At 41.8% G+C, this 19,419-nt stretch overlaps 1 protein-coding gene across 2 annotated transcripts in view; it reads left to right on the top strand.

The window, feature by feature from the left end:
• The window catches only part of USP34 (ubiquitin specific peptidase 34), a 105,488-nt gene that overhangs the window by 49,128 nt on the left and 36,941 nt on the right, over positions 1-19,419 (top strand). For both annotated transcript variants that reach the window (XM_081854417.1, XM_081854418.1), the window contains 22 exons: positions 2,885-2,967; positions 3,665-3,819; positions 3,921-4,034; positions 5,064-5,163; positions 5,310-5,469; positions 5,890-6,016; positions 6,108-6,255; positions 6,665-6,765; positions 7,680-7,889; positions 8,937-9,062; positions 10,258-10,380; positions 10,473-10,556; positions 11,001-11,087; positions 11,364-11,564; positions 12,174-12,256; positions 13,272-13,312; positions 15,123-15,247; positions 15,877-16,029; positions 17,134-17,238; positions 18,173-18,228; positions 18,320-18,440; positions 18,644-18,827. In XM_081854417.1, coding sequence (XP_081710543.1) covers positions 2,885-2,967; positions 3,665-3,819; positions 3,921-4,034; positions 5,064-5,163; positions 5,310-5,469; positions 5,890-6,016; positions 6,108-6,255; positions 6,665-6,765; positions 7,680-7,889; positions 8,937-9,062; positions 10,258-10,380; positions 10,473-10,556; positions 11,001-11,087; positions 11,364-11,564; positions 12,174-12,256; positions 13,272-13,312; positions 15,123-15,247; positions 15,877-16,029; positions 17,134-17,238; positions 18,173-18,228; positions 18,320-18,440; positions 18,644-18,827 — 2,687 coding nt within the window. The remainder of the gene's footprint in view (positions 1-2,884; positions 2,968-3,664; positions 3,820-3,920; positions 4,035-5,063; positions 5,164-5,309; positions 5,470-5,889; positions 6,017-6,107; positions 6,256-6,664; positions 6,766-7,679; positions 7,890-8,936; positions 9,063-10,257; positions 10,381-10,472; positions 10,557-11,000; positions 11,088-11,363; positions 11,565-12,173; positions 12,257-13,271; positions 13,313-15,122; positions 15,248-15,876; positions 16,030-17,133; positions 17,239-18,172; positions 18,229-18,319; positions 18,441-18,643; positions 18,828-19,419) is intronic.

The following is a 19,419-nucleotide window of genomic DNA, read 5'->3' as shown; positions in this document are numbered from 1 at the left end:
GTGGGGTGTATCTTGTCTGTTCGTGTTTTTGATGTTTTTAACATTTATCTGAACCTTGTTAAAATCCACCTTCACATGGTCAAAATTTGCTCCTGATCAAACAAAATTCCTTTTTGCACCTTATTTATTGATGTGTATTCATATTCATCAGTATTTCCTTTGACCCGCATTATCACTTGTGAATAACAAGGCCTATTGTGAGCTGATCTGAGATGGCACCTGGCTAAAGGAAACTACATCAAGTCCATGCGTGTGTGACTATATCTCATTCCCGTAACCATCTCACTATATTAAGCAGCAAAAAAGAAAAAATGGTTTGCTTTTCATTAATCTATGCTTGCTGAGCTTTCTTTCACTTTGAACGTTGGGCGCTCAGTGAAAATGGGTCTGTGTTGGAGGGTTGTTTTGGCACAGGGGTTAAGGGTGAGCATCTTTTGTGGTCAGGTGGTACAAAGATGTATGGATATGTAGAGCGGCTTTATAGGGTGCACTTGTGAGTGTGGAGATGGTTGTCATAAGACTGATGGTAGCTGGAAAAGGTTGAGGGAAAATCTGTTCCAAAGTAGGCCCATGTTGAGCTGAGCTGACATGACGTGGGAGTGGAATTTTAATGTTTGTTAAGTGTTAGTTTTAGAGGGAGTGTTTTGTCTCACTAGCTTTGGAGTCCTGCTATTCTAGGAGTGCCAAGTGGGAATTCTTTACTTTGAACAACAAAAAATCCCCCTGCTTTTGTAGTTCTAAAACTGTTTTGTCATATTAGTTTGAGGAGTTGAGGCTAAAGACTCTTTGGGCTTGTTGAACGAGTTGCACTCTTACTTGGAACCCTTCTTCTTACCTAATAAACGTTATCTATCCCAAGCCATATGAGCTAAGCCAAAAAAGTAATAAATAGATGAATATTTTCATATGTATCCTTAAACAAAATTATATTTAAAAAAATTGTTTGCAGCGGTAGAGTCTGTTAAATTTGCTTGTACACAGTTTGTATCTTAAATTAACCAAGAGTACAGATACCATCTCACCCACAGAGGTCCTCCTTAGAGCCTCCTAGTCACTCGTTGGGTGACCCTTGTGATTGAGGGGTGAGGGTGGCAAGCACTCCCTTCACCTGTGTAGGAACTTTTATAAAGTCCGAATGCCTGATCTGTGTTAGGGAGAGATGCCCCACCACTGCCAGCGCCGATTTTGGGCTAAAATCAGCACTGATGCCAGTGGTGGAGGAAGTGGAGCAGCCAGGGCACCACCTCACCCACCTAATGGTTGAGCCAGCCCTGCTGAATTGATACCAATTTCCAGTAAGTAAAAACCCTCAGTGAAATAAAATAAAAAGCACCCGTTAGGTGGGGGAAGAGGATTGGAACGCCCAGAATATGTTGTACATGACGTGGCAGGGGTAGAAGAAAATGTTTGAAACTGGGTGGTATTTGATTTAAGCTTTACTCAGAGTGGACGTGGGTGACGCTGTGGTCTAAACCACAGAGCCTAGGGCTTGCCAATCAGAAGGTCAGTGGTTCGAATCCCCGCGACGGGGTGAGCTCCCGTTGCTCGGTCCCAGCTTCTACCCACCTATCAGTACGAAAGCATGTCAAAGTGCAAGTACAGTGGTACCTCGGGTTACATACGCTTTAGGTTACATACGCTTCAGCTTACAGACTCCGCTAACCCAGAAATAGTGCTTCAGGTTAAGAGTTTGCTTCAGGATAAGAACAGAAATCGTGTTCCAGCAGTGTGGTGGCAGCAGGAGGCCCCATTAGCTAAAGTGGTGCTTCAGGTTAAGAACAGTTTCAGGTTAAGTACGGACCTCTGGAAGTACTTAACCTGAGGTACCACTGTAGATAAATAGGTACTGCTCTGGCGGGAAGGTAAACGGCGTTTCTGTGCGCTGCTCTGGTTTACCAGAAGTGGCTTAGTCATGCTGGCCACATGACCTGGAAGCTGTACGCCAGCTCCCTCGGCCAATAAAGCGAGATGAGCGCCGAAACCCCAGAGTCGTCTGCGACTGGACCTAATGGTCAGGGGTCCCTTTACCTTTACAGTGTAGACCCTTCAAAATGAATTGACCTTACTTAGGCACAAATACCACACATACGGGGTTTTTTTAATTGAAAAAAAATATTAAATATTTTCCTTGTTTACAAAAGCACATGCATTGTCTCTTTCTTCAGGTTGTGTTTTCTACAGATCAGTTATATTTGTTGTGAGACATTGGTGTTATATGCAGTATAGTATTGGGAAGAAAAGAGAGGGGGTGGGGTGGTAAAGCTCCTGGGTGTATCAGCGCCAATTTCCATGGTGTTAGGTACCATCTGTAAGTGAGTTTCAGAGTGAGTTCCTTTCTATTTGCTGATAGGGATTTAAAGGGAGGTTTAGACCACATTCTAGTCCATTGGGTGGAGTTGATTTTGTAGCCTATGTCGTCTTCCCATTGTTTTTTGATTGTGTCAAACGGGTTTGTGGGGCTTTGGAGCAGTGTTTGGTATATTGTGGATACCATCCCCTTGCCATGTCCCGTTGTTGTTAGAAGAAAGTTATTGAAGGTCAAGGGCCTAGTGGCTGTTGATCTAACTACTGGATTATTTAAGAAGGCATGTAGAGCTGATGATGTGTTAGCCAGGGTATTCAGGAGTCCCCTTGTTTGTTTTGTATTTCTTGTGTTGATAAGGGTTTGTTGTTTTTGTAGAAGTCTGCTAGGCAATATAGGCCTTTGGCTTGCCAGGTTTATATCTGGGGTTTGGTGCTGCATGGTGGAAGAGTGGGTACCACACATATGTTCATTTCTTTTTTGGGGTGGTTTGACCCCAGTTATGAAAAAGGGTTTAAACAATGGCAAAACAGTTGTTGATGACTAAAGATGTACTGAAATAACAAATAATTTCCACGATAGGTACAGCCACAGCGCAGAAGTTCAAGTGCGCCTTCAGTTTTTGACGTGTGTCTTTTCAACTCTAGGATCACCAGATCACTTCAGTAAGTTCTAAATATATGTACCCATACTTTTTCTTTTAAACAACGAGGTTGATTTGCTGGTGCTGTATAATAGAAATAGCATTGTTACATCAGCCAGACAAACAAGGGAGGTAACAGAAAGGAAACGGCTTCTTTCTTTAAACTAAAAAAAAAAAATGAATACTAAGAGTCTGGTGGCCATCTTCAGATATCTAAAACATAGAAGATGGAGCAAGCTTGCTTTCTGCAGCCCCAGAGTGTGAGACCCAAACGAATGGGTAAAATTAGGAAGAACTTTCTGACAGTAGGAGCTTTTTGACAGTGGAATGGACTAACCCAGAAGGTGACGGACGCTCCTTCATTGGAGGTTTTAATTGGCTGTCCCATCTGTCAGGGACTCTTTAGCTGTTATCCCTATATAACAAACGGTTGGGCCAGATGACCCTTGGATTCCCTTCCAGCTCTAGAGTTGTACCATTTAATAAGTTTAAGAAGCCAAGCTGTGTAGCCCTTTAGCGCTTTTAGGGCTCTTCCGGGTTGGTGTGATTTGAGAGACTGACGGTGCTGTTTCAATTCTGTCAATGATACAGGTCAAACCAGCAGACAGGCGTGAATGGGATTAGGCTGCCTTGCTGTGTTTACTGTGGGAAGGACTTTTGGGGAAAGAAATTAGCTGTCTTTTACCAGGATGTTGTCATATGTTGCTTTGAATCTCTAGGGCTGAGTCTGGAGCAAGTAGACATACTATGGCACTGTTTAGTAGAAGATTCGGAATGCTATGACGATGCTCTGCACTGGTTCTTAAATCAAGTGCGAAGCAAAGACCAGCATGCCATGGGAATGGAAACCTACAAGCATCTTTTTTTAGAAAAGGTAGAAGGGAAATAGCTTCTTACATACAAAACCTATTAACTTTCCTCTTTGAAAACAAGGCTGATGTTGATGGAAGCAAAACATGCTTTTATTTTATTTAGATGCCTCAGCTAAAGCCCGAAACCATTAGTATGACTGGATTAAACTTGTTTCAGCATTTATGTAACTTGGCTCGATTGGCTACTAGTGCATATGATGGCGGTTCAAACTCCGAGGTAAGCGAGAGTATTACATCGCTGTTTCCCTTCTTTCAAAGATTTACATAACTCTTCAGTTCTTCACGAGATAGATTTAGTATACTTAGTGAATATTTGCTGAGCGGTACGATTTAGCAAATGCAGTTTGACCTTTCTGTGTTCCTGTGTTACGACTTCCTGTTCTGCAGATGTTAAGCAGCAGCTTATCTGACAAGGGAGTTGTAACTATCAGAGATACTGAGATGGGAATTATATCTCTTGAGGACTAAGGATGCTGCTTCTCCTTGGAAGAAAGCAGTTTGTATACCTTTAGTATGGAACTGGCTGAAGTTGTATCTTGCCTATGAAAAGAGTTGAAATGTGGGTGGGAAGTTAGATGATTACTATTGACCTTTGCATGAAAACAGGGTGGTAATCAGTTTTCGGAAAGCTGCCCAGTTGATTTGGGATTTTTCTTTTACTCAGTCCTGTTAATTGAAGCCAAGGATTCTGAAAAGGGGGAAGTGGAGCTGCTAAGGAAGTTGAACCATAACTTAAAACTAACCTCACTCTGCATGGGTTTTGACATAATTCCAAACTGCAGTGAGGAAACTTTCAGTTTTTAACCTTCTTCTCTGCACAGCCGTATTAGAGGAGGAGTCACCCAGAGTCTTTCATAGATCACAAAACATAGTTTAGCATTGCTTCCAAACATGTCTGACCAGTACACCAATAAATTGGGGCAAGGGGACAGACAGAAAGCACCTCTGTTAACCGGTACTGGCAACCCCCAATTTGTGTGGGGATTGTGGTCTGTGAAATTGCATGCAATTGAAACAGCCTGCTCCACCCTTTTAGTGACGTCTTATATGACGTTTCCAGGTCACTTCTGGGTTCAGTGTTGTGTGCGATCGCGTACATATTGGTCACTCCTAAAACAGGGGTTGCCTATATTGTGAAAAATACATAGATGATACATGATATTGTACAGCACAGCATTGACATGATAATGATTAGGTGGTCATTCGTATAAAATAAATAACCCAGTTTCTCACTTCTTTTTTGCAGTTGTGTGGTATGGACCAATTCTGGGGTATTGCTTTAAGAGCACAGTCTGGAGATGTGAGCCGTGCAGCTATACAGTATATTAACTCCTATTATATTAATGGTATGATATAATTCAGTTTAAGATACTGTACATTGCTCAGTCCGATGTTGTGTATCAGTGATACCGTACTTCAACTTTCTTTTTCTTAGGGGGACAGATAGGTTTCATCATGCTTACGGAACGTTTCCTTGTAAATCATATTTTAGGTAAAACAGGTCTGGAGAAAGAGCAAGAATTTATTAGCAAGTGCATGGAAAGCCTAATGATAGCATCCAGTAATCTTGAGCAAGATTCTCACTCCAGCCTCACCATTATTGAACGAGGACTTCTGATGCTTAAGACCCATTTAGAAGCTTTTCGGAGAAGGTAAACTATGTCCATAGTAATTTTATTTAATAAAAGTTGCTGTTTAATGATACTCATGGGATCACACAGGATGCTTGTACTAGCCTCATAGAATTTAATGGTGGTTTATCTCTTTCCCAGTTGTCACATACAGTCATATGGGCTGCTGTTAGTAAGTGCACTATTATTTTGGTATCTTCATCAAAATAATTCTTTTGTGAAAACAAAATAAAATTGTTAAAGGGGTTCTAGAGAGTTCACAACCAGTGATATTTTTTTCCTATTATAATCAGTGTTTGGGCACTGCCAAACATATGGTAAATATCCTTTTCTTTTGAACAGCTCACCAGATTACGAGTCCATTGCTCTTAACTACTACACCACACTGGCAAATTGCCAGTGAATTTCCTTTTTATATGATGAATATTATTTCTTTCTCAGGTTTGCTTATCATCTGAGACAGTGGCAAATTGAGGGCACTGGCATCAGCAGCCATTTAAAAGCCTTGAGTGACAAACAGTCATTGCCTCTCAGAATTGTTTGCCAGCCAGCTGGGCTTCCTGACAAGGTACAGTCTAGCAAGTTGTTTTCCAAAAGAGCATTGTGTTATGTCCCTGCTTTCCCGCCATTCTCAGCTAAACAAATTGGTTATGTTTCAGATGACAATTGAAATGTATCCCAGTGATCAGGTAGCTGACCTGAGAGCCGAAGTTACACATTGGTACGAGAATTTGCAGAAAGAGCAGCTAAACCAACAGGCTCAGCTGCAGGAGTTTGGCCAAAGCAGTCGGAAAGGAGATTTTCCAGGTATGATTTAAAGCATGTTGACATAACTTCAGCCTGGCTTCTTTGCCCCTCATTTAGAGTACTTCTGAAGTAAAGACAACTAAGGGAAATAGCTGTGTGGATGGCCTTGTTTCTCCTTCGATTTTAACAGAATTTAATGTTCATACAAGGTTTTCTTCTGCAAATGCTAGTTTTTCTTAAATATTTTCTCCAAATTAGTATATTATTTAATAATAATAATAATAATAATAATAATAATAATAATAATAATAATAAGTGTTGATAAAGGAAATGAGCCAAGTCCAGACCTGCATGAATGAACACCAACAGAAGGGTTAATTTCAGATAAAAACCAAATCAACCCCCTCCCCCCATTGATTTTCTTTTTTTCAATGTTCAAATAGTGAAGCAAGTTTTGCTGTTTCTTTAGGTGGCCTCATGGGACCTGTGAGAATGATCTCTTCTGGACATGAACTAACAACTGACTATGATGAAAAAACTCTTCATGAATTGGGTTTTAAAGATATGCAGGTAGTGACAAACATATCAAAGAGGTCATTTTACAACATTTTACATTGTCACCTGGTAATAGTTTTCATTTCCACAGTAACATCGATGTACATGCTGGTATGCAGAGTTTCATAAGCAAAAACAAGAGACAGGTCTCTGGAAACCTAAAATCTAAAGCAGACAGCAGGGGAATGTTGCAGTCTATTTAGTTTCCTTCTCCAGCTAATGCACATGTAAAATAGAAATGTTCTTCATACAGCAGTGAGCATTGCTGCTACTTGGTTGCCTTGAGGGGGAAAGCCATGCTTTGAAGTAAGGTAATTATGAACATAGTACTTAAAAGATGCAAGCAATTTTATCTCATGTTTTCGAGATGTGGGCACTGAGGAGGGGGTTGTATCTTCCCTTGTGGTCTTAAGTAAGGTTTAAATGTTATTGGCCATCTATATCCCAAGGAGGACCAGAGCCCCTTTTAGACCACCAAATGTCTTTCCCTAGGGAAGTATTATAATACTGTCTTCATGCATATTGATTTTGTTAAGACTGCAGAGTTGGTGGGCCACAACCCACTTCACCTTTCTCAGTGGCACTGTTACGCTTTTAGTTGATCTCTTTAATAATAAAAAAATCACTTTCCACTGTTTCTTCTCTTGTGGCTGTATTATTCTTTAAAGTACTACTTTTAAGATGATTGGCATTAAGGACTCTCTCTGGCGTACGGAATTGTTCCTTGCCAGGTGACTGTTTTGCGCATTTCGTCTTCAGCTACAGGAGCAGACTTTGGGGTGTCATTTGATAGTGTGCTTGAAACCGCTTGGTGCACATTACAGACGGGGTGGGTGGGATGCCAGTTGTCTTCGAAAAGCTGTCTTATGCACATGTTGATTACAGTACATGCTTCTTCTTACAAATAAATCCCTACTTGTTATTCCAAGATGGTGTTTGTGTCCTTGGGAGCTCCACGGAGAGAGCGAAAGGGAGAAGGTGTTCAGCTTCCTGCATCTTGCTTACCACCTCCTCAGAAAGACAACATTCCGATGCTCTTACTCCTGCAAGAACCTCATCTTACCACCCTGTTTGATTTGCTGGAGATGCTTGCCTCCTTTAAACCTCCTCCTGCTGAAGTGGCTATGGAAGATAGCGAGGTACCATATTTTTCGCTCCATAAGACACACCTGACCATAAGACGCACCTAGTTTTTAGAGGGGGAATGCAAGAAAAAAAAATTCTTTAAAGGGAGCGCTGAGCAGAGCCTGTATGCATGCATCCCAGGCTCTGCTCAGCGCTCCCTTTCACGAGCCACTTGAGCATGTGTGCGGCGCTTGCAGGCTTTTCCCTAGGGAGGGAGAAGCCCCCAAGAGCAGCACACACGCTCCGCGTGGCTCTTTAAAGGGAGCACGGCTCTTGGGGGCTTTTCCCCGAGGAGGGAGAAGGGACTGACGGGCTGCCCTCTGTCCCTTCCCCCACCTCCCAGAAAAGCCAGCAAGAGTCGCACACTCTTTAAAGGGAGCGTGGCTCTTGGGGGCTTTTCCCCTAGGAGGGAGAAGGGACTGACGGGCTGCCGTTCTCCCTCCTTGGGGAAAAGCCCCCAAGAGCCGCACACACGCTCCACGTGGCTCCTTAAAGGGAGCACTGAGCAGAGCCTCCCGCCTGCATTCGCTCCATAAGATGCACACACATTTCCCCTCACTTTTTAGGAGGGAAAAAGTGCATCTTATGGAGCGAAAAATATGGTAGTTTTAATCAAATTCTTAGGGACTATGGACTGTGCCTACTTGCTACACTCACCAACCCCCTGCCATTCTCCCCACGTTAACCTTTCCCACCCCATGTAACAATTAAGCTCCCTGTTCACCTTCCCAACCCCACTTTTTAAGCCGCATTTTCATTCAGTAACCTTGGCTTTGCACCTCTTTTCACCTTCACCCCCTTACCCATGCCTCCTCTCCTTTTTTGCAACCCGCCTTGCACCCCCATTTTCACCACCTTCTTTTCCTCCATCCTCCTCCTTACTTTTCTCAGCTCTCCCTCACACACAGACCACCCCAAATTTTAATGCCTCCTCTTCTCAAGCCATGGTATAGCATTATGAATGAATGTAGTCCTACATCTTTGGTTGTAAATATCCCACGATTCAGTTAAGTTGAATTAATTATGACTTAACGTGAGATATTTGGTATGCTTGTTCACAGAGTGTAAAATGTGAAGAACTTCACCTTCATGCAGAAAACCTTTCCAGGCGAGTTTGGGAGTTGTTGATGCTTCTGCCTACATGTCCCAATATGCTTCAGGCATTTCAAAATATTTCTGATGAACAGGTGAGTGAAGAATCACTCCTTAAATATTTGCATCTGTCAACACATGAGGCTGGTAGCCTCTTATGGCGTCTTCATTCATTCTGGTTTTGGTGGCATTTTGGTGTCACGTGTTCCAGTTCCCATGACGGTTGGTGTCCCATCTCTGGCAATGCCAGTTGAATGGTATTGGCACGAAAAGTATCAGAAGCACGTCTAGGAGACTGTTGGCTTTGTTGACGTGTTCACAACAGCTCAGGTGTAAATTCATTTGAATTGGCATGTTCATTCATTTGAATTGGCATGTTCATTCATTTGAATTGGCATGTGCATTCATGGTGTGGCATCAGCTACCTGCATGGTAGTGCACCAGAGATTCCTGTTGTGCTTACATGGTATGGTGAATTCTTCTGACCCAGATATTAACACTATAAATGCCAGAAGTGCAAGAGCATTCACAAATGCTTACAGGCCAAAGCGGCTTGGAGTTTTGAAGCTCAGTGAAATTGTACTAGAAAGGCTATAGTAAACGATGGCTGAGTGCTCTTAGTGATCCACTGACAATACATCCTGGGATAGCAGGTGAAGGCAGTTTTACGTTTTGGTGGTTGTGCTGATTTATTATAGCAACACTTGCACCGAAACTGTACATACCTCTCTTTGAGTTACTGTAAAAGCTCTGTATTTTCTTACCTTTCAGCCACTATGTGAGAGGATATTTCAAAGTTTTTCTCTATTGCCGTGATCTAACGTATGTGTGAGTGGGGGAGAACCCTAGACATAATGGAGCATTTCTTTGAAGTTTTTCCTGCAAGACTGCGGAAGACACAAGCTATGTTTCAGTTTAATTTTTTTTTTAAAGTAAACTAAAAACAGGTTGCTTCTTCTGTAGAAACCACAAAGAAACTACCACTGCTTTGAGGTTTTGTTTTGTTTTTGTTTTTAATTACAATCAAGCGGTTAATACGTTTTATGGAATAAATTTTAGTATTTTCCTCTTTTGATTTCACTTTTGCTTCAGGGTCAAAAACCAGAACCCACCAGCGCTCCCCAAACCACAACCCAAGAACCTTTGTTTCATGTTGTCCACATCAGTAGTTTTCAGTCTGAATAGTTAATAAACCTTATATCCAAATTACTGCTCATCGTTTCTAACCTGGTGTGCTGTTGTTGCTTATTTCTTCACTTACAAGTTATACTCTTCTGTCTTTTTTAAAAGGGTAATGATGGGTTCAACTGGAAAGATCTTTTGAGAATAAAAAGTGCCCATAAACTTTTGTATGCCCTTGAAATAATTGAAGCTCTTGGAAAACCCAACAGAAGAATAAGGCGAGAATCCACGGTAGTGTCATTCTTTTTCCTATGCATAGCATGAAGTGCCTTTTATAATCTGTGTATTTTTTGTAATACTAATGTTTTTGTCATTAACTTTAGGGAAGTTACAGTGATCTGTATCCAGATTCTGATGACTCGAGTGAAGATCAAATAGAAAACAGTAAAAACACATGGAGCTGCAAGGTTTGATACTACTATTGAAAGCTATTCTAGTGATTGCATGTATAATCTTGTTTCTGTTGATGTTAGTGTGACATTTCAGAACTTGCATAAGTGAAGGCACAATTTTAAGAGAAAGGTCTAGCTTGCTGCAAACAAGCATCTTGCTTGCTGAAACTGAGATGTGAAAGTATTATGTGAATGATCCTATCAGTAGAGTGTTTTACAAGTTAACAGAGAATAAGGTAGTAGAGCAAGATAGCAGAGATCCTGGTCTGCTTCCATTTTAGACACCAAATGTGGGGTTGCAGTTTTGAAAGCATGTAAAACTAAAAGGAAACATGAACTCTTTTTCTTGAGTCAATAAAAAGTTGCTCGGTAATGTACACAAATATACTTGTATCCTGCGACCAAAGTTGTTTGGGGTTTTCGTTTGCTCTTACTGCTACTTTTTTATTCTCCTTGTAGTTTGTTGCTTCTGGAGGGCTTCAGCAGCTCCTGGAAATCTTTAACTCTGGGATTCTAGAGCCTAAAGAGCAGGAATCATGGACTGTGGTAGGTGGCGTGCCTGATTCTTAATCATAAGATGGGTTACCATTGCATAGGCGTGCTTTTGAAAGCTTGTATGTCAGCCGTTTTCTGCCTGTGGAGTATATTTTCAGAGTCCTTTTCCAAAGTTCTCGGGGCTTTATGATCTGCAGTGCGTATGGGGCTCTTTGAGCCGTGGGAATTTCTACAGTGTTCCTGTAGCGCTGCTGTTAAAATGTCCTGCTGTTAGCTGAACCAATTGCAAAGGAAAGCCAAGCTAATCCAGACTTTTCTTATTTGCAGTGGCTGCTAGACTGCCTTGCGTGCTTGCTGAAGTTGATATGCCAGTTTGCGGTAGATCCTTCTGATCTGGATTTGGCTTATCACGATGTCTTTGCCTGGTCTGGAGTAGCAGAGAGCCACAGGAAAAGAACTTGGCCAGGGAAATCACGCAAGACTGCGGGAGACCACACAAAGGGCCTGCATATACCTCGCTTGACAGAGGTGAGAAACGAACAAGGAATTTCAACATAAACTTTTTTGAACTTGGCTTATCCTGATGCATATTGATTCTTTCAGTCTTGGGTTCTTCAGCTATGTGGCTTCCATTCCCAAGACTTAAGAAAGACACTGTGTGCATGCAGACGCAGGCATACAGACAGAGTCCACTTGTTTGTAGACTGCATACCTAGAGAATAAAAGAGAGATTTTTCTTAGTACTTCAATACAGTCTGAAATCCCTCCCCCCAAAACATTTTTCTTCCTTGGGCACTATCCAGCAGTCCAAATACTATGGTTTCTCCCACTCTTTGTGTGCAAAAGATCCCAGTTTCAATCCCTAGCATCTTCTGTAAATAAACAAACAAACGAAAAAGGGTGAGGCAGCTTGTGATGGCAATCCAACTGTGAGTCAGTAGAAAACCCTTTCTTAAGACATAGGAAATTTGAATGTACTTGGATGGCTGGCTGAAGTTCAGGGTATCTTGCTTATCACTCCAATACATGGAGTCAGCACATTTATTTTTCTGATTTGATTTAAAGCATAAGAAATATGTTATATTTTAAGATAGCAGTTGCATTAACTGTTTTCTTTTGGCTTCAATTTTTTTAAAGGTATTTCTTGTACTTGTCCAGGGAACCAGTTTGATACAGCGACTTATGTGTGTTGCCTATACGTATGACAACCTGGCGCCTAGGTACAATAACCTTTTTTTAATATCTTTGGTAAGATTTATAGTATACATATTTGCATTAAAGCATCATACTGATTTCCCAGTTTCAGAAAGGATTATGAAGTTACAAATAGACGAAGCTGTTTAGGTTTTCTTTAAAGTGTCTTTTTAGTTCAGTATTTTGCAAACTTGAACTGCAGACCAGCCCTCAAGAGCTGAAGGAAAAGTGAGCAACTGCACATTCTCCCTTGTTTGTTACTTGGTGCCCAAAGGCTGGCCAAAGAAGACCCGATTCTGGCCCAGAGGCCTCAAGAAACTGAAAGAAGGTCGTTAGGTTAGCCCAGAGCTGCCCCATTAGCCACTATTCTGCATTGGTTTTGGGCATCATTCTGGTTGCTGAAGACATTTGGTTTGGCTATTCAATTTGCCCTGATCCCTGTTGGTGTGAGTCCTGGCAGTTCCCACAGCCCTCGTTGCTGGCACAGGATGCAGCAGGTCCGCTATTTTCCAGACATGCTAAATATATTTCTCCAAGGAGAAGTAAGCTGACCTCAAGGGAGTTACAGCCCACACCAAGTTAGGAATCTGCCTGTCATGAGTATCTCTGAGTATCTCAGGGGGCCTAAATCAGGTTTATTCCCAGCAGCCATTCCTAACTTGGCACAAGGTACCGCACAGTGTGACCTCTCTGCTTTGCCCTCAGTTAATGCCCCCTTTCCCCTCATTTAATGTTAGAAATACTACGGCATTTAAATTAGTTCCTGCATTTGCATAGTTATGGAAAAATTCGCATTTTAGTTTGTTCTCTGCTAGTCTCATTGCACAAAACATCCTGGGGAAAAATTAGGAGCAGAGCACAAAACCCTCCATACTAAATTGTATTTTAATATTTTAATAATCCACTGAGAATAAATGAGTAATATTTTGAGGAGTGAAAAGAAATACCACTTTTCATTGCTTGATTTTTGCAGAGGGTTTGGGGTTTTTTTAATAGAGTTTTGTACCAAGATCTTATTGACTTGATTTTCTTCCTATACAGGGTATTGAAAGCTCAAGCTGATCATAGGTCAAGACATGAAGGTTAGTGAATAAATGAAGACAGGAAGGTTACTAAACCCTTAACAGCTTCGCTCTTGAAAATCTTTTTTCCTGATTCATAGCTAATTGTATATGTCATGTCATCATGAGTAATGGATTTCAGACAAGATTTCCCCATGCAGTAGAGCTGACCAACAAACCTTTGCTATGGAGAGCAATTTATTAGACTTGAGCAGTGAAGCTGCTGTGTTGAAGTATTTATTTTTGCTGTTCAGAGCACTTTCCAGTTTATTTAAACATTTTTTCCTCTGCTCTTTAACCTGAAAAGAAGCCCAGAACAGCTTATAAAATCAGGAGGTAATACAGTACCTGCCCTCAGGCTTGTAATCTAAAAGCCATGTCACTTCTCAAGGCAAACTTAGTTCTGGTTTCTAACCTTCTATATGGAAAGGAGTGGAGGGGGGAAATTAATTTGAAAGCAAAGCTCACAGAATAGAGCATTATGCACCATTAGGAAACTTAAAAGATGGAGATTATCCAGGAGTGTACTGCTCCTCCCACTTGCTTTAGTGTCAGGGTTGTTCATGTGACTTCATGCTTGCTCTTCTTCAGTGTCTGGAGTGTTCTGCAATTCCAGACCTGCCTGCTTTGAAGCAACAGCAAAATTGAGGTGTGTGGGTGTGTTGCTGTTGCACGGACAAGCAGCTGACCACAACATTTTTCTTTCCCTCGCTTTGAATAGTGAGCAAGGAATGGTAGGGTGTCAGAGCCATTTTTGTTCACCTGATAGTTTATCTGACCTGACACGGGCTTCTGCTGTATGTTTTCTCTATACTCTGTGGAGGAGAGAACAATAATTGGCTCCAAAGAGGCTTGGAAAGAACTTTTAGGCTAGTTCCATCAAGAAGGTGCGAATACCTCATTTTTGTGAAGGCCAGCCTTGCAGCTCAGATGTGAACATAAGTGTCATGCTGAGTTTCAATTTACTGTGATGAATAAGAGTGTGTATCTAGCCAAGGGAGCTGTTTTTTGTATTCCTGCAGTATACAGATTGGCAAAAGCTGTGGCAACACACTACAGAGTTTTTGTTTTTGCTTGAAACTGCAAGCTTTCTTGTAGCAGCTCAGTTCTTCCAGTAGATTTTTGTGTTTTGTTTACTGTCCAGACCTTGAGATTGGTAGATGGAGACTTTTGTGAAGTAATGATGTTAGTGCTTCCATAATTCAGTAACTTTACCATGATGAGGGCTTTTCACAATCAGGTTCTTCCCACAAGCACTAAAATGTCAAGTGGGATTCAACACTTTGGGAGCTGGCTTTCTTGGAAGAAAGGGGAAAATACACACCAAGCTTTGGTCCATGTGTTTGCAAGTGTCATATGTCTTATCAGGCCTTCTGTTAGCTTAATGCCTCTTTCTTCTTGGTTTTGTGCCTTACCCTTTTACCATGCTTGAGACCATCTAAGCAAAATCTTCATTCTCAGCATAGTGCAATGAGAACACCCAAGGATGGGTTGTCTCCTCCTCCTCCTACCCTGGGCAGGCAGAGACACATGACAAATATTGTACACAGAAGCTCTGTTTCAGAGGACTCCACCTTTCTTATTTTTCCCTTTGGCAGTCTAGTGTTTTGGAAAATAAATAATAGGAATATATGGGCATGCACACCTCATTAAAGGCAGAACTGTATCTTGCTGACCCATGAAAGCTTATGCAATGCGTGTTAATCTGCATTTAGTAAATCGGAAATAAGATGCTGTGATTGTTCTTCTATACTGTGCGCCTTTAAATAAATGAAACGGCATTGCATATGTGTGTGGTGTATGACAATTGTATGTGGTTCTTTCTTTTTAGTTACTCACTATTCAATGTGGCTCTTAGTGAGCTGGGCTCACTGCTGCTCTTTGGTGAAATCCAGCCTAGCAGACAGCGATAATTTACAAGACTGGCTAAAGAAACTCACCCTTCTCATTCCTGAGGTAAGCCTAAGGGGTGGGGAAACATAATTCTAGTTACATTAACAAACCCTTGAGCCAAATTCAGTTGAAAGGTCTTAGATTCAAATATCTCATTTGCTTTCTTAATTAACAACATATTCTTAGGCATATCCGCTCAAAGGGTTGTAGCCAAGTAAGTCATACTCAGAGTTAACCCACTGACTGGACTAACTTAATTCCATTGATTTCATTGGGCCTACTTTGCTTATGACTTTGTTGGGTAGAACTCAGAAGTGAAATCTGCTGAGTTTAATAAAACTTGTTCTGAGATTAGTATCTATAGGATTGTTACCTAAGCCTGTTGAATGCCCTCATTGTGCATCTACGGTATAAAGTAGCAGTTCTCTTCAGCTTTCAGAACCAAGGTTGCAAATTGATTTTCAGTATAAATTGCTCCATTTGCATGATTCTTTAGTTCTCAGCACTTGGTTGGAAGCCTTTGGTTTTCCACTCATCTATAAAACTAGCACAAGTGATGAGTTTCAGAATGCCAGCAACTAACAGACATGTTGAAAGTAGTTTTCATAAGTATGCTAGAGGGAAAGAGGATTTTTTAAAAAAAGTTTTCATTTAAATTGGTTCCATCTTATGGCAATCTCTTTTCATTTCAGACTGCAGTTCGTCACGAGTCCTGCAATGGCCTGTATAAATTATCGTTGTCAGGTTTGGATGGGGGAGACTCAATAAACAGATCTTTTCTGCTACTGGCTGCTTCAACGTTGCTCAAGTTTCTTCCTGATGCTCAGGCGTTAAAGCCTATCAAGGTAAAACAACAACAAAAACAAACAAGAAGCTTAGCAGCTTCATTTGTATGGCATTTGTATTGTGTAGCAAACAAAAACACATTTCTCCCAATTAAATTGATCCACAGTTCTCAGATTTTTGAGTCCAGCCTCTCGGGGGGGGGGGGCGTTTAGCAGCAGTTGCTAGAGCAAGAACAAGCTTTTCTCTGCCTACTTTCCCCAAGTCCTGATGGTTTGTGCATTTTGATTAGATCAGCTGTTAAAAAGACTGTATGTCTTGCTGGTTTTCCAGTTTGTAACATTTACTTGTGGACCTACACATAGCTCCGTAAGATCAGTTCTGTTCTACCTGCCTCCCCATATGCTGTCTATCCAGCCAGTGGATGTCACTGCCAGGTTTATAATGTCATGTGTTGATGCAGTCAGTTTCCCCTTGACATGCCCCTCCTCCCCTTTCACCCCTCTGCTTATATGCTGCTATGTATAAAGGCAAAGGTACCCCTGCCCATCAGGGCCAGTCGTGACCCACTCTAGGGTTGCGCACTCATCTCGCTCAAGAGGCTGGGAGCCGGCGCTGTCTGAAGACACTTCCGGGTCACGTGGCCAGCGTGACTAAGCTGCATCTGGCGAGCCAGCACTAGCGCTGCACACGGAAACGCCGTTTACCTTCCCGCTAGAAAGCGGTCCCTATTTATCTACTTGCACTTAGGGTGCTTTCGAACTGCTAGGTAGGCAGGAGCTGGGACCGAACGATGGGAGCTCACCCCGCCGCGGGGATACGAACCGCCGACCTTTCGATCAGCAGGTCCTAGGCTCTGTGGTTTAACCCACAGCGCCACCCGCGTCCCGCTGCTATGTATATGCTGCTGTAAACTTTTTATGGTTACTTGTCCTGGAATAGGTGGGTCATAATTATAAAACTAAGGTTGTTTTCTTGGCATGGCTTACATAAGCACCGATTCGCTATTTGTATTAGCAAAGGTAAAACAATTTATCAGTTGTTTACCTTTTGGCATTCCAGACCAATAGATCAAGTAATAGTCACCATCTAGTTTTGACCCTTCATCATATTCAATGTGGTTTTTTGGATCAACATAGATAAAACACAAACTTTTATTTCCTCAGATTGAAGATTATGAAGAAGAACCTATCTTACAGTCTGGCTGTAAGGAATATTTCTGGTTGCTGTGCAAACTAATAGATAATATACATGTAAAAGATGCTAGTCAGGTAGGTACAATTGGTTTTATATTATATATATTGGTTTTATATTAAAGAATCCCCCACCACCAATGCTCCCTGCAACCTTGCTCCTTCGAAACTGAGGCAGGTTTGACTATACTCGGAGCATGGGTTAAAAGCCTCAAGAACTGAAAAATGCAATCCTTGTAGCTGTTCTGTTCACCCATTCCTTTGCACGTTCATACAAAAATGGCTTTCTTCAGGAGTCTGAATGGGACCTGTCTATATACACACAACACACACAAGGCCAGTGAGTTTGGGCTTTTTAGTTCAGGCAAACAAAACTTGCTACTTTTCTTCTCATACATGCAAGCTTAAGACAGATAAGGCTCTCCACTATTGGTTTGCAACCAAGCAGGATTCAACTGCGTTTGTCAGAGCTAGTCATTGCTTGAGCGCAGCCAATTGGATATAAATCTTAAGATTGTAAGTATCGGAGGGGGGGGGGGGGGAAGGCTTACCTAAGACTTACTTAAGAAAATGCTTGGCAAACGTCAGCATGACTAGTTTCTCCAGTCCAAAAGAGCTTTAGGCTTGCTTTTCTTACACAACAGCTCCCTGTGCCAGACAGCAGACCTCTGTTGCATGAAAGGAATTTCAAAAGCTTGTGATACTGTTTTGGAGGCCTGCTGGTCGAAGGAAGAATTTCTGAATTTCCACTAGGCTTGCCCAGGAATCTGGGGGTTGCACCTGATTTATTTATTTATTTCATAACATTTATACACTGCTTAATTGTAGGGAGAGAGAAAACCTCAAAGCAGTTTACCTAAAAAAGGGAAAAATTGAATACGACCCTATAGCTTAATTTTCAAAGGAAAAAAATCCTTTTCTTTGTACAAGAGTGGGACTAAAATTGCATATCCCAACCAGTGTATTCCACCAATTTATTTATATTTACACCTACATTTCTCTCTGTCTTTAGACCACATTGCTTGATTTAGATGCCTTAGCAAGACATTTGGCAGATTGCATTCGAAGGTAAGCTTTAAATTTGCTAGTTCACTTTGGGCGTATTTTCAATAGGAGGGTGTTCGTTTTAGCTGACAGGCACTCAATTTGCATTTTACAGCAGAGAAATCCTTGACCATCAAGATGGCAACATAGAAGATGATGGTCTTACAGGTCTGCTCCGCCTGGCAACAAGCGTAGTCAAACACAAACCGCCTTTTAAATTCTCCCGAGAAGGGCAGGTAAGAACTCGATCTGCTCTCCCACCACAGTTTGCTCAGAACCTTGGGCGCAAACCAGAGAAGTTATACTTGTTAAAATGGAAATTTTCACTGTAAACCCCATTGATTTCATGAAGCTTCTGCATGCCTGACTTTCTCCGTAGAGCACCACACAAAATTGCCATTAATATAACCTTCGCTGTTATACTTCTCTCATTTTGCAGGAGTTTCTGAGAGACATCTTCAATCTTCTCTTCTTGCTGCCAAGCCTGAAAGATCGTCAACAGCCAAAGTGCAAGTCTCATTCTTCAAGAGCTGCTGCCTACGACCTGTTGGTAGAAATGGTAAAAGGTTCCGTAGAGAACTACAGGCTGCTCCACAACTGGGTTATGGCACAGCACATGCAATGTAAGGATTTTTTGTTAGTTTCTCCGCATTTGAGAATGAGCAGGATGTTTTCTGTGTCTTTCCTTGCCTTTGAATTTTTGGATGTTTATTGATAAAATGCTACAGTGCCCTTTTGGCTCACCCCTTGCGAGAAGCCTTTCCTTCCTTAACAAGCAGAAATCTGTTTGCTTTTGCTTTTTAAGGAGAGATCTTCGCTGCCGACATTTTCTGAGAAAATGCTGGAGTTTCTTGGTTGTTCTCCTGTTCCATGTTCGGTATTAATTAGCAAAAGTAGAACAGTGCCAGCATCCATTTGGCTTTCATTTCAGTGCCTTCTTTTGGCTCAGTAAATGGATCTGAACATAAGAAGAGCCTGCGAGATCGGGCCAGTGGCTCATCTGGTCCAGCATCTTGTTCTTGCAGGGGCCAGCCAGATGCCTGTGGAGAAACCCTCAAGCGAGACCAGCGCCCAAGATCCCTCTCCCCTCTTCTAGTTTCCAGCAAATGACTGCAGAAGCATTACTGCCTCTGACCATGGAGGCAGAGGATAGCCGTTGTGGCTAGTACCCATGGATAGCCTTGTCCTCTGTGAAATTGTCTAGGCTTTCAAAGC

Source organism: Podarcis erhardii (genome assembly GCF_964252035.2).
Source record: "Podarcis erhardii genome assembly, chromosome: 3".
NCBI classification, from domain to species: Eukaryota; Metazoa; Chordata; class Lepidosauria; order Squamata; family Lacertidae; genus Podarcis; species Podarcis erhardii.
Note: the sequence above shows the minus strand (reverse complement) of the source record. Positions and strands in the feature narration are given on the sequence as shown.